General features: G+C 35.3%; 1 protein-coding gene across 1 annotated transcript; it reads right to left on the bottom strand.

Annotated features, from left to right (window-relative positions):
• Window positions 1-717: 717 nt before the first annotated feature.
• LOC123311860 (sodium/potassium-transporting ATPase subunit beta-1-like) lies at window positions 718-10,719 on the bottom strand. Its single transcript, XM_044895963.1, has 6 exons — window positions 10,327-10,719; window positions 4,984-5,241; window positions 3,740-3,909; window positions 3,018-3,095; window positions 1,946-2,129; window positions 718-1,684 (listed from the first exon to the last, which is right to left on the bottom strand). Exons 1-6 carry the CDS (start codon window positions 10,454-10,456, stop codon window positions 1,539-1,541), a joined length of 966 nt encoding a protein of 321 aa, XP_044751898.1. The 5' UTR covers window positions 10,457-10,719; the 3' UTR covers window positions 718-1,538.
• Between the last annotated feature and the right edge of the window lie 1,173 nt (window positions 10,720-11,892).

The raw sequence follows: 11,892 nt of genomic DNA on the forward strand, positions 1-11,892 counted from the left end.
TTGACTACGAATTGTTGTCGAGTTGGCGTTGCCTACTTGACTGCGAATTTTCCAGAAGCTTTTTTGAACTAACATTCCCATTTTCAAGGACTATACAGAGTATATTTATCCCCTTTACCGTAACTTGAGCGTTTCGAGATCGGCAAAAAAAATCTAGGGACACCCTTCCTTATCATTGAGACCAAGTACTTTTAAGATACCCAACATGTACATTGTTTACGAATTCGATGTAGGTATGTTTGTATAATTTACGTTGGAACCAGAAAAATTTTGGAAACATATTGATAAGTGGTAACGAAGCAAATTTGGCAGATGATATATTAATACGTTAAACAAAATATTTGTTGCTATATTGTTACATAGGTATATATTACCGATTCAAATTGTATTTATTATAAATGTACATTATTCGAATTGATTTTTTGCTAAATATGGAATCTCATGAGAAAATACCAACGCTCATATCATTAATCCAAAATCTCGAATTCTGATCACGATTCGCGGAATTTGCACCAGAAATTAACACAAATTTATCTCCTTAGCAAACGCATTAACCGAAAATTTCTGTCATTGTTAACCCTCATAATTGATATTATTCCATAAATAAAAATTACAATTCCACTACTTTAATTGGTTTCTTCATTTCCATTTCCCATCAATTCCTGTGGTAGAAAATATTCTGAAACCTCTAGAAGCATATTGAAAGAATGGCGACTCCATTGCAGGATGAACAGTGGTGTTCATCGAAGAAATTTGTACATTTTATTTTCATAATATATTCCACCTTACAACAATATTCAGTGAATTGATTATCTCACATCGACATAAATACCTCATTTCACAAATTTAATATCGAAAGTTCATTTAAATTGAATCTAATACTTGCAAAAATAACTATTTAAGGTCACTTTCGATGTTATAATAACAGCTTCAAGTTCATTATACATTTACTCAAATAGAAGTGAACTTTTCAACAGAAATATAAGTGTGGTCTTTCCAAAGATAAAAACAAAGCGAAAACTCAAATTTATGAACCTCGAGGCACACTCCTCAATTTTGAATATTTAACGTACTACAGTCTACACAATTAATCAATTCCTTCATACAGTAGATTTTTAGTCACAGTAGCAAATTGAACATATCCAGAATAATATCCATAACATCATATATTTTAAATAACATATGTACATGAAAAGCATCTAATAAGCATGTATGACTCGTGGATACTCTGTATAACGTATAAAAAAACATTTAACGATAATAATACACTCACGAAACAATGTTAAGGTTGAGATCGACTCAGAAAATAAATAAAATTAAAGCATATTAAGTACATACAAGTAGTAAATAAATTTTGTCTTTTCGGATTTTAAAAAAAAAACCCACGGTTATCTCAATACACTTCAACTATTCTAAACAAAAAAGACAACAACAAATTCACAACTCCTAAGCTGAAAATGGCTGAAATGAACGGCTTTCTCGTGAATTGAAATGAAAATAAATAAATGAATTAAATAAAAATTTCATTTTTACCCTTTTCAATTTTCAGTTTTTGTGTCGTTGAAATTCGCCTTCGAATCCACCATTATTTCAAAGTGTACCGAACCTTCCCTGTTTAGGTTGCCGCTAACGTATTCTATATTTTTCGCCCATGCTCTGCATTCGATGTTCACTACAACGTTCGCTGAAAAAAATAAGAAAATTTTTGATTCAAGAGGTTTTCTTGCTGAGCTAACATTAAGTTTTATCTGTTCATAAGAAGATGCAGGAAATGCAGTTGATGCGATTATCAATTTCCGGAGAAAAAGTAACCGCAATAACGGCATTCATTTTCCTCTATCTCTTTGGGTTGGAAAGTTGTAGTTAAAATCAATCTTTTCTCTCGAATATCCACTTGAATTTTTGAGTAGTGTATATATATCATCCTAATAATTCAAATACTCACGTGTAGGATTGACGACCCTGACGGCGATCAGAGGGCTGAGATAATTCTTGACATTACGAAATGGATAAAAGTATCCAGGAAAACCTTGATGGGGAAAGTACTCGAACTGTTTGATGTTTTCCTTATCGGCGGGGCCCTCCCCCTCGCAGCTGATCCAGATGTTCTCCCGTTTTTCTATCGGAGTCTGAAGGAATAAGAACCGAAGAAATTCGTAAGGCAACAACAATTCTCCGATTTTATTTCAATATTTGTTCACTGTTATGCTCTTTCACCTTCAATGAACAATTCTTTTAATATCTTCGTTAAATCTCATCTGTTAATTGCAATGAATTGAAGAGGAATTGGAGTAGGACAATTTACAAATTGGTAATTACACTAGCTGTTACTGTAATTTCGAAGAATCGTTGTCTGATCCAGCGAGCTAATCAAAAGCCGAATCTAGAACATCTCAAAAAAAATCAAAATGATTTAATCCACTACGATGGTTTCAAGCTCACATCAGTACAATCACACCCGAAATCAATGTTTATACTTTTTGGTCCCGAGAACTAGATCGACATTAACAAAAGCCAACTTCAACAGAAACCGCGGACTGATTAAATGATGCATTTATTACTTTAATCTTTGAAACAGTTACAATCCGTTCAAACGACGATGGTTCGTCTTTTTGCCGTATCATCCTTTATATTTATAACGAATCGTTTATTTGAAGTCAAGTGGTCTAAGAATATTCACGAAGCTCTGCGCAAGTCAGATGTCAGATTGCACTAGGTTCTTCTTCAGTCAAGTGGCGTTGGATCTTTCACCACGTTTGAACTGAATAGTCGTTAATCACGATTCGTCAAAACTGGATAGTGTGAACATTACTGTCTATCGAGTCAACGGTTTGCTGGCTGTCGTCCTAACCACAGAAAACACCCGTTAGTTTACTTTATGGTCCTAACTGGCTCACTTGAAGTGTATTCTTATGTAAACATGTTAGCAAGAAATAATTTTTTTATAGGAATGGCTGAACGATTCGATTCATGCATATGTCGAATATTTAAATAATAGATTTGAATCATAACCTTACCCCATTTATGGCAGTTTCAAGTTCTAATGGCATTCCTGCTATAGGTTCTTTATAATAATCTGGTTCCCAACCCCAAATCTGAAAAAAAGTATTCAAAATATACTTCACTAGTTTTGCAAAGTGAAATATTTTATCTGAACCTTCCTTAGCAATCTTAGCATTAATGTCACAATAGTTTCCTGGGCAAAAACTACAGTGTTTCTAACCTCATGTGTATATTAATAAAAGATGCCCCCTGCTTGTAAAAGTAAATTGAAATATAAACACCAATCGATACGATAACATCCGCAAATAGATTCACTTCGTAAGGAAATTGGAAAGGAAATGAAATCAATCAAGTGTAATTGATGGTTGTAGACAGAAAAAAAAACCAACCATCATAAGATCAAAACAAGATAATTGTCGTCCCCTATGTCAATTACTGCTTCCTGTACTGATCGCATAATGATATTTCGGTTCTTTTATCGACGAACATTTTTGGCTCGGAAGTTTAAATAAAAAAGAAATTCTTCATCATTATGGTATCAAATTTTCCAAATGATCATCTTTGTAGTTGACGTATTCATGAAGTGCTGTACGAATAAAAATGTTTTGTAGGTACCAATGCAGCTGTCCCTTCTAATTTCCAGTACAAGACATCTGAATAGTTCAATTTGCGCTGAATGAGGTCCATCTCCATTTATCCCACCTGCGAATCTCCATACGAATTCTAAAGGACTCACCCTATTCAGTTTCAAAAACACGCATGGCGATCCTGTTCCGTATCCGTATCCCTTATCGGCTGCACAATGACTAAATAAGGTGGTATTCACTATACACACGCTGCTCTTATCCGGTTTCATGTCGTAATCGCAGGGAACCATATTTTTTCCAGTCGTATCTGCTTCATATGCTGAAAATATGATTTTATTGATACAGAGGGTGTCCCAGCCGAATGGGGAAAATTTGTATTCTCGACAAAGCTGAAAAAAAGCGTGAGGAAATGCAGATGAGAAGAGAAAGGGGGAGGAGAGAACAGAACACTAAAAAGCGTATTGAGAACTAATTCTGTGAAAGGGACCAATAAACTTTGATTGCTTCCCCACACCTCATATACTAAAACTCGACCAAAGTTTGCGTAGACCTGCTCGGTTAACTATACATGAACGTTATAGTCTACACTTCGAAAACTTTCTTTACAATCAACGTGTATTTTCGCTGACTGAATAGTGACAACGATATGAATGGAATTATCTGAATGGAGCCTATAGAAAAGGAATGACAACATTTGTTCTGATACTGAAATAACTGATGATTAATGCTTCCAACGAAGCTGCGAAACAATCGGCTGTTTCGAAGATATCGAAAAGACAATAATCAGTACTCAGTTCGTTGCCTCTATCACACCCCAGAAATGACCTATAAAGGCCAGTTTGCCTGAGTAATCAGTCGGGGAGAGCATTCTAATATCTAGGTTTCGTGACAAACGTTAGTTCCTCATACGAAATATTCAACAGGGGGTTTTGCGCCCTTTTTAATGATAAAAGCTTGTGAGGACTCAGAAACACCGAGTTGATTTTCATGTATGTAATTGAAATAGACGTGAGACTATTCTTCGCCTATGATGACCTAAATAGAGGAACGCGACGGGAGCTCACGTTAAACCCTCAAATCAACTGAGGGTTGAGGAATCATCGATGCAATTTCATTCCCCTATCGTTTTTTTTTTTTCTCGTTTTTCTCATTATAAATTTCACATTTTATTAATATGGGGCCCTTTCCTACTTATCTGTTAAACTACTGTCGATAGAACGCGATGGACCTGACCTAAAGTGACCCAAATCAGATCTGTCTTCAACCCTGGGACCTGGAAAATGATGGGGCTCCTGTAGATACGATTTCATAAAAGTTTCTTCTATATTAGGAACATGGTGATGGGTGGGTTCTATATTTTGATTTTCGAAAAGCCAATTCAAGCATCACTTACGTTCCAGGAACTTGTCGAGTAGATCTATCCACCTCTGACCAGTCGTTGCATTCTGGTCGCTGTACCAAATCAAGGCACCGTCTTCCGTTTTCGCCGGCAAGGGTCTGAAGCCCAAACCTGGATTAACTCCTATCAAACTATCGGCCTGTGTCCATTTTGGCTCGACATCATCGATGGTCGCCATCAGACCTTGCATACAGATCGCGAAAAGGGCTGCTAATATGGCGTAAAATATTACGTAGAAGACCAACAGCTGACCTGGAATTCAGACAAAAGGTGAACTTGATAACAAAATCTTTGTGAGATGATTTCCCAGTTGCGTATGTAATTATCAGTATGACATATTATAGGCTATAGTCGCTCATACAAATCAATTCTGTTCTCCAGAGGCGGATCTATTAGGACATTTCACCTCCTCATAAACCAACTGAAACTTTGAAATTCGAATAGGGTGCGTGCGTCATGGGATAAATGATAAGAGCAGAATGGGCTTCTGAATTAAAAAAAAAAACGATTATTCAATTCTGTTCATTCGTTTTCAAGGAATACGCCTGCAACAAGAATAACAATATCTGATGAATATTCAACATTAAAAGTGACGAAAAAGCAGAGCTGCTTTAACACTTGACCTAAAAAAATATTCCGAAATTCCTTATTTTTTAGCAATTCAAAGATGAAGGGAGGTTGGATTCTTTGAATATGAATATTTCACGAGTTCCTAACTAGATGAAAATGAAAATCAGAAGCACCTTTTGGTTGCGAAGGGGATCCATATTATTAAAACTACATAAAAATGAAAAGAAAGAGACTGAATGATTTATGACACTAATGCGAACACCTGGAATTATTTGCTCATTTTCCAGAGTAGTCCCCAATTTTTCCTCCACTTACATATTCGTGTCCAACACACTTTGTCACGGTGTTTCAAGTAAATGTACACCTAAATAATGATAAACTAAGGATTCACTACCGCATAGGCAAACTATCCATATACATATTTCATTCGAATATCTACTTCAATTTTTGAGCAGTGGCGGTTCCAGGAGTGATTTTGGGGGGGCAATAGTATTATATTTGAAATTCTGTAAGATGTTTATTGATATAAAATAGGTATATCTTTCTTTATAATTGTAATATAGGCTCAATGTTTGAAACTTATTCTTATTTGAAGGGACAAATAAGATCATTTTTCGATATTCGAAAAAATATTTCTCTCGAGATCTCAAAGAGCAACTCTTCTAGTGATAAATCTCGAAATTTCATAGAGCTCTGTGCAACCTTGACGTCTTGACAAACTTTTAACTGACCTTTTTTGGGAATTTTTCGAAGGTCATCTTTAGAATGAGTTATCTTCCAGGAAAATTATCGTAGATCTGAACATGATACATATTCTGAAAGAGCGACTCTTCTAGTAATAAATCTGAGAATTTCATCCATCTCGGCATAACCGTTCAATCTTGAGGAAGTTTTAACTGAAAGTTTCGACACGTGTATCTCCCAGGAAAATCATCGCAAATCCAAATTTGATCTGAAAGAGCAGCTCTTCTAGTAATAAATCTCGAAATTCCATCAACCGTTCTTAGCTTCTTTACTGAATTTTGAAATAAAAAATAGTTGAGTACCTAAGCCAATCTTCATAGCCGTAGCAAAGCGATATTTTTCTGATTAGCACTTTACTCCTCAATTATTCCAGGCATAATAAGGCAAGAATGAGAAATAAAAACTAATAGCAAGACATCAAACTCGGTGTCCAGTTAATGTAACTCAATTACAAAACATCATTTTCATTTCACGAGCTTTGTCTGCCGTAGTCACGTTAACGAGATTAATATAAGTGCCGGTTTGTGGTCGAATCGATATAATTTGATTTACACGCCGTTTCAATCTCGTTATAGATCGGACCACACGAACATCTAACCGTTGTTCACTTTTGGAAACGATATGTATCGTTTTATCTGAAACATCCTAATTAGGAACAACACATAGCTTGTTCTCCTCATCAACTCAAACATCGATAACATTTAACGAGAGGGAACACACGAGTATCTAATAACAGTGAGGAAATTGTGCTGTTATGTTAGACGCTTTTCACAGTGTACATTCCATGTACACAGGTTATTCTTTATTTCCAGCATCTTGTAATTTAGTTGAGATATTCATTTTTCTTCGGGCAGCTTTACAACCTATGATTATCGAGCTAGCCACCCCTTGTTGTCACACGTTGGAGGAGAGTCGAAAACCAACCCTCACGTCATTTCGATCGAATTCTAACCGATTCAAACCAGCAAGAACCGAATCCATATCTTCATCCCTACTGGAACTGTTCGTTATCGTCGTTAGGGAATAAGTTCAGACGAACTCTGGCTCAATATTGCCTTGAGTTATGGTATTGCATTACGGGTTTTCCAGAACACAGGAAACAATCAATTATTCACGTATCGTATCATTAATACGTGTGTGAATAAAAATTATGTCATTAGATTTCCTTCTTCGTTATCAAATTGATCGACCGATATTTCAATTATTGGTATTCGTTGAAAAATGCTCTGGAAGAAAGGGCACTAGTGGAAAAAATAAAGGACCCAAAAAATTCCTAATTTTGACTTGATTTTCAACAGAGTACAAGTTTAGGGGAAAATGGTCGTATAGCACATTTGAAGAAAGCAAACTGTAGCTTTGGGTGTACAGTTTTTGCTCCAGTTTTTGGATCTGAAATTCTTTGCATCAGCGGTTTTCGAATAATGGAATAATATCTAGAATACCACCAGAAATGGAAATGGATCAGGCAGTTTATTATGTAAACTGTTGACTATCTCTTCTTTTAACTTTTCTACTCATTAACTTAAGTTACTATGTTATCTTCATCCAACCGATTGATCAACTTCTGAAGTTATCAATTACACGTGTATAATAATTGTATACGAATAACTTTACAATCATTCAATGAAACAATAATCATTGATACCATATCAAGGTTGCAGAACCCAACATAAAAATAATTTATCAAAAACATGATGAATGCATGAGAAATAATTATGAATTTCTTCTGTTTACCACGTGAAGAAAAAATTGTGACAATCGTGTTCAGTATCGGTGTACCATTATGATTTTACAATGTTGCTTATCTCGAAATATTCACGTAACTCATGATCCTAATCATTAGAAAATGTGCATCGCTACACAAATAAAAGATTATTGACCTGATTCATTAGGTACCTATTTATTGAGATAGCGAAATATTTATTTTTTGTGGGAAGAAACAATTTCCTAGTGAATTCGATAAACACCAAGTTTCTAACTTGTACACTCACTTCATATTATTTATTTAGAATTTCTCTTTTGACTCTTTTGAAAAAATAACAACTAACATGATATGAATTTTTTCGGGTAGGTATTCAAGATTTTCTTTCATCCATATCTTATTTGAGGAGAGTATGTTTATATTCGTTACTTATTTATATTCATCTTCAAAAGAAGTGCAATTCTTTCTGCTCCATGCATTGCAGTTCGAGGAAATAGTGTGTTCAATGTCTCTATATACGACTAGACAAGGCATAGATAGAAGTATTTGCTCAAAGAGTTTGGAAAAATGGCAAGTGAGAGTGTTATTTTATTAATGAATGCAAGTGAACCCTGATCTCAAATAGTTTTCCCAAGATAATGAATTATATCCATGTGATAATTTCAAAGTGAATTTACATATCACATGTCAAATCAACGAAGTTGGTTTTCTGCGGTTTTCTTGTGTGCATGACGTGAATACGATAATGACAAATATCAACATTCACTTACACGTGGCAGGAGTTCTGGTTTCTTGAATCAGTTTTCCAATTTAAGGAACTAGACATATTCTGTTGAAATTCATATATTTCTTTGGTAATTCTGATACTGATGGATGCAAAGCTACAAACTTTAATTATTTCTTGACTAGAGCGCTCTAGAAATAACAATTCTTCAGGATCTTTGTTTCATTACATTACATTACTATCATCCATCCCTAAAATTCACCCAGTTTACGATTTGGTAAAATGAATAAGAACAGATCAACGCACCTTTCCAGGATTTTCGAAAATCACAGAAGATGAATCATAGACTAGGTAATAATCACAGATTAGTAGAAACTACTCTATAATATTCGGTAATAATGAAAAACAAAACTTTCATTATAATTCTATGATTATCGATTATCGTATTTCTGGAAAACGTAGGTTTCGATTTTTTTTCAGTATTTTGCATTCATCTAAACATGATTATCGCCCAAAAGGACTTTTGTACGTGGATGTCATTGACGTACCCATCAGATATTACGTAATGAGCATAATGTTCCCACGAAATAGCATCCGGGCCAGTGAAAGTGTAATGGTATCATAGGAAATACGATAGGGGAACAGATTATCGAGTGCGAATTAAGAATTTGATAACGTTGACTGATCAGATAGGGAATGTTTTGGTTTTCATTTCGGAATTCTAATTTAAATTTGTTCCTAATAATTTTTTCGATGCTGGGTAAATCCCTCAATTTTCAAATACCAAGAGTCAAAATAACAAATTGAACTTCGTCATTTAATGCTTTGAGCCCCAATAGAGAGTTTCATTATGAGTCGATAGCAAAAAAAAAATCACACAAACATAAAAAAATGTCAAATATGATATTGTAAGACCATAATTCGACTCTCCTGTCGAATTATTAGGGCCACAGAGGCATCTAAAACTATTGTTGAATAATTATTATCCTGCGAATAAAAAACAATAATTTCTCAATACGCATGGGCCATATAGCTGTAACTCTCGCAACAGGAAAATTTATTCCAAATATCGAAGTTTTTCGTTGAGAACTCTACGAGATGTATACCTGTACTATAGATTCAATTTTTAACTTTTGCTTATTTCATTTTACATGAAGTTGAATGTTTTTCGCGTTTTAGTGTTGAATGTTATGCGGAAACTCAGAAATGTTTTTACTTTCGAGAAAATTAAAAACCGCGCTTGGGTATTCATATTCAATGATTCATTGATACTCTACTCCCAAACCGCAATCTATTTCGGGCTCAAAATTATTCGGTAGTTATATTTAGAATATAAAATGTAAATTCCGAATAAAGGGAACGTGCAATAACTCAACATAAAATGGTTCAATCAATCAAATTCACATTTCGCATTCGGTAAAAATGCGAACAATGACAACAATTTTGAAGGTTATGTTTATTTTTTGAGTTTTTCAAATCGGTTGTAGGAAATTATACAATATAGAATCACAAAAACAAAGAATTTTCCTCAGTGAATTCTGAAAGAATGGTCACTACGGAAGATACTTGGATGCAATTGATAAACTTATGAACTTACCCCAACTTTTGGGAGTTCTCCCTAAAAATTCGTTTTTGCTTGAATCGTATAAGGTTTTCTGGAAGGACTGCCATTTACTGTCGTTATTATGATTGGGATATTTGTTCCGGAACCCATTTTCATTCTCCATGATATAGCTCGCAGGGAAAAATCTTGATTTCCACAGATTTTTTCCACAACGTGAATGAAAAATCACAGATTACTACTAAATAACACTTCACCTACGAACAAAACAACAATTGTCGGTGAAAATGAGCGACTTTCAAACTAATGGAAAACTTATTCGAATTACAACAGGTGAATCGGAAACTGTCAGAAACCGACTGAACTCGACTTCCGAACGTGTTGAAATTGAATTGCTTTTGCGCGCTCGCTCTCCCAGCCAACTTAAATAACTAAGCGTGGAATAAAGGAAAATGAAAACTAGTCTCCTGCATGAGCGCTAACGTAACGGCTTCTTACCGTCTAGATTTGCCTGTTGCCGATGGCCCACCTACATAATTAATGCATCGATCAGGACGCTTTACCTTTAACACCTCTGTCGATCAACAACCTCGATCGATTGTGCATGTTTTCATTGCTCTAATCAATTTGAATATTGGAAGAAATATAGCGGAATCGATGGATTTCAGAATGAAAAACGGATTGATGACTTTAAATTTGGACGGCGCTCAATGAAAACGTTTATCTTTATAGTTGAAAATTACTGCAACATGAGTTTAATAGCCTCGTATTTTAATTTTGAGACCACCATCACTCCCAAGCGCTAAGCTATTCCAAGTACTTCCTGAGGAGGCTGTAATGTATTTTGGTGTTGCAAGCGGAGTTTCCTACGCTTATTGCTACTGGGCGTGCAATAAGGTATGAATGGTAAGCGGTAAGCTCATACAACCGTGGCAGATGACGACAACTAATTGATCGACCATGTGATAATCAAACATCCTCCAAATGGTCAAACGTCTACCATAATAAGAGTTTTCCACAGCCGTCATCATCAAATCGTCAAACATACTCAACCCGATCCTTTTATTAATGGCCTTCAACTTGCAGCCTTCTTTAAAATAAAGAAGGCGAGAAGGCTATCTGGCAATGGGGCTAATCTCCGTCTTATAGTGGGTTTATACAGCCTTCCTAAGAACGGAACTGAGACGCATATTCGTTCTATTGATTGATGATGATCCTTTGATTGCTTGCTGAGTTCTTAGGAAGACAGTATATACTACAAAACTATTTTTACCCATTGTCTACATTGCTACGCCACTGCTAACGAACAGAAGTCTGTCAGTGAGCTTGACCTTACCAGTCGCCCTTCCAATCGACTTTGAGCTGAATGACACCTCCTTTCTATATCTTCTTGGGCACTCATCTAATCAAATGTCAAAATTATGAGTTGCTGTAGGGCAAGAGAACTTTAGCACACACCAGGTCTACGAAACGCTTTGCCTGCTTGCCTGCCCTATGGTAGCCAACGACTATGCAAGATTTTCAATTGCAAGACATACGCAGGATTGTGTATCGTCTTATGGAAGTATTGTCAATTTCAGATTTTACTTATTAATAATTATT

The sequence above is a fragment of the Coccinella septempunctata genome, chromosome 4 (genome assembly GCF_907165205.1).
Source record: "Coccinella septempunctata chromosome 4, icCocSept1.1, whole genome shotgun sequence".
Lineage (NCBI taxonomy): Eukaryota > Metazoa > Arthropoda > Insecta > Coleoptera > Coccinellidae > Coccinella > Coccinella septempunctata.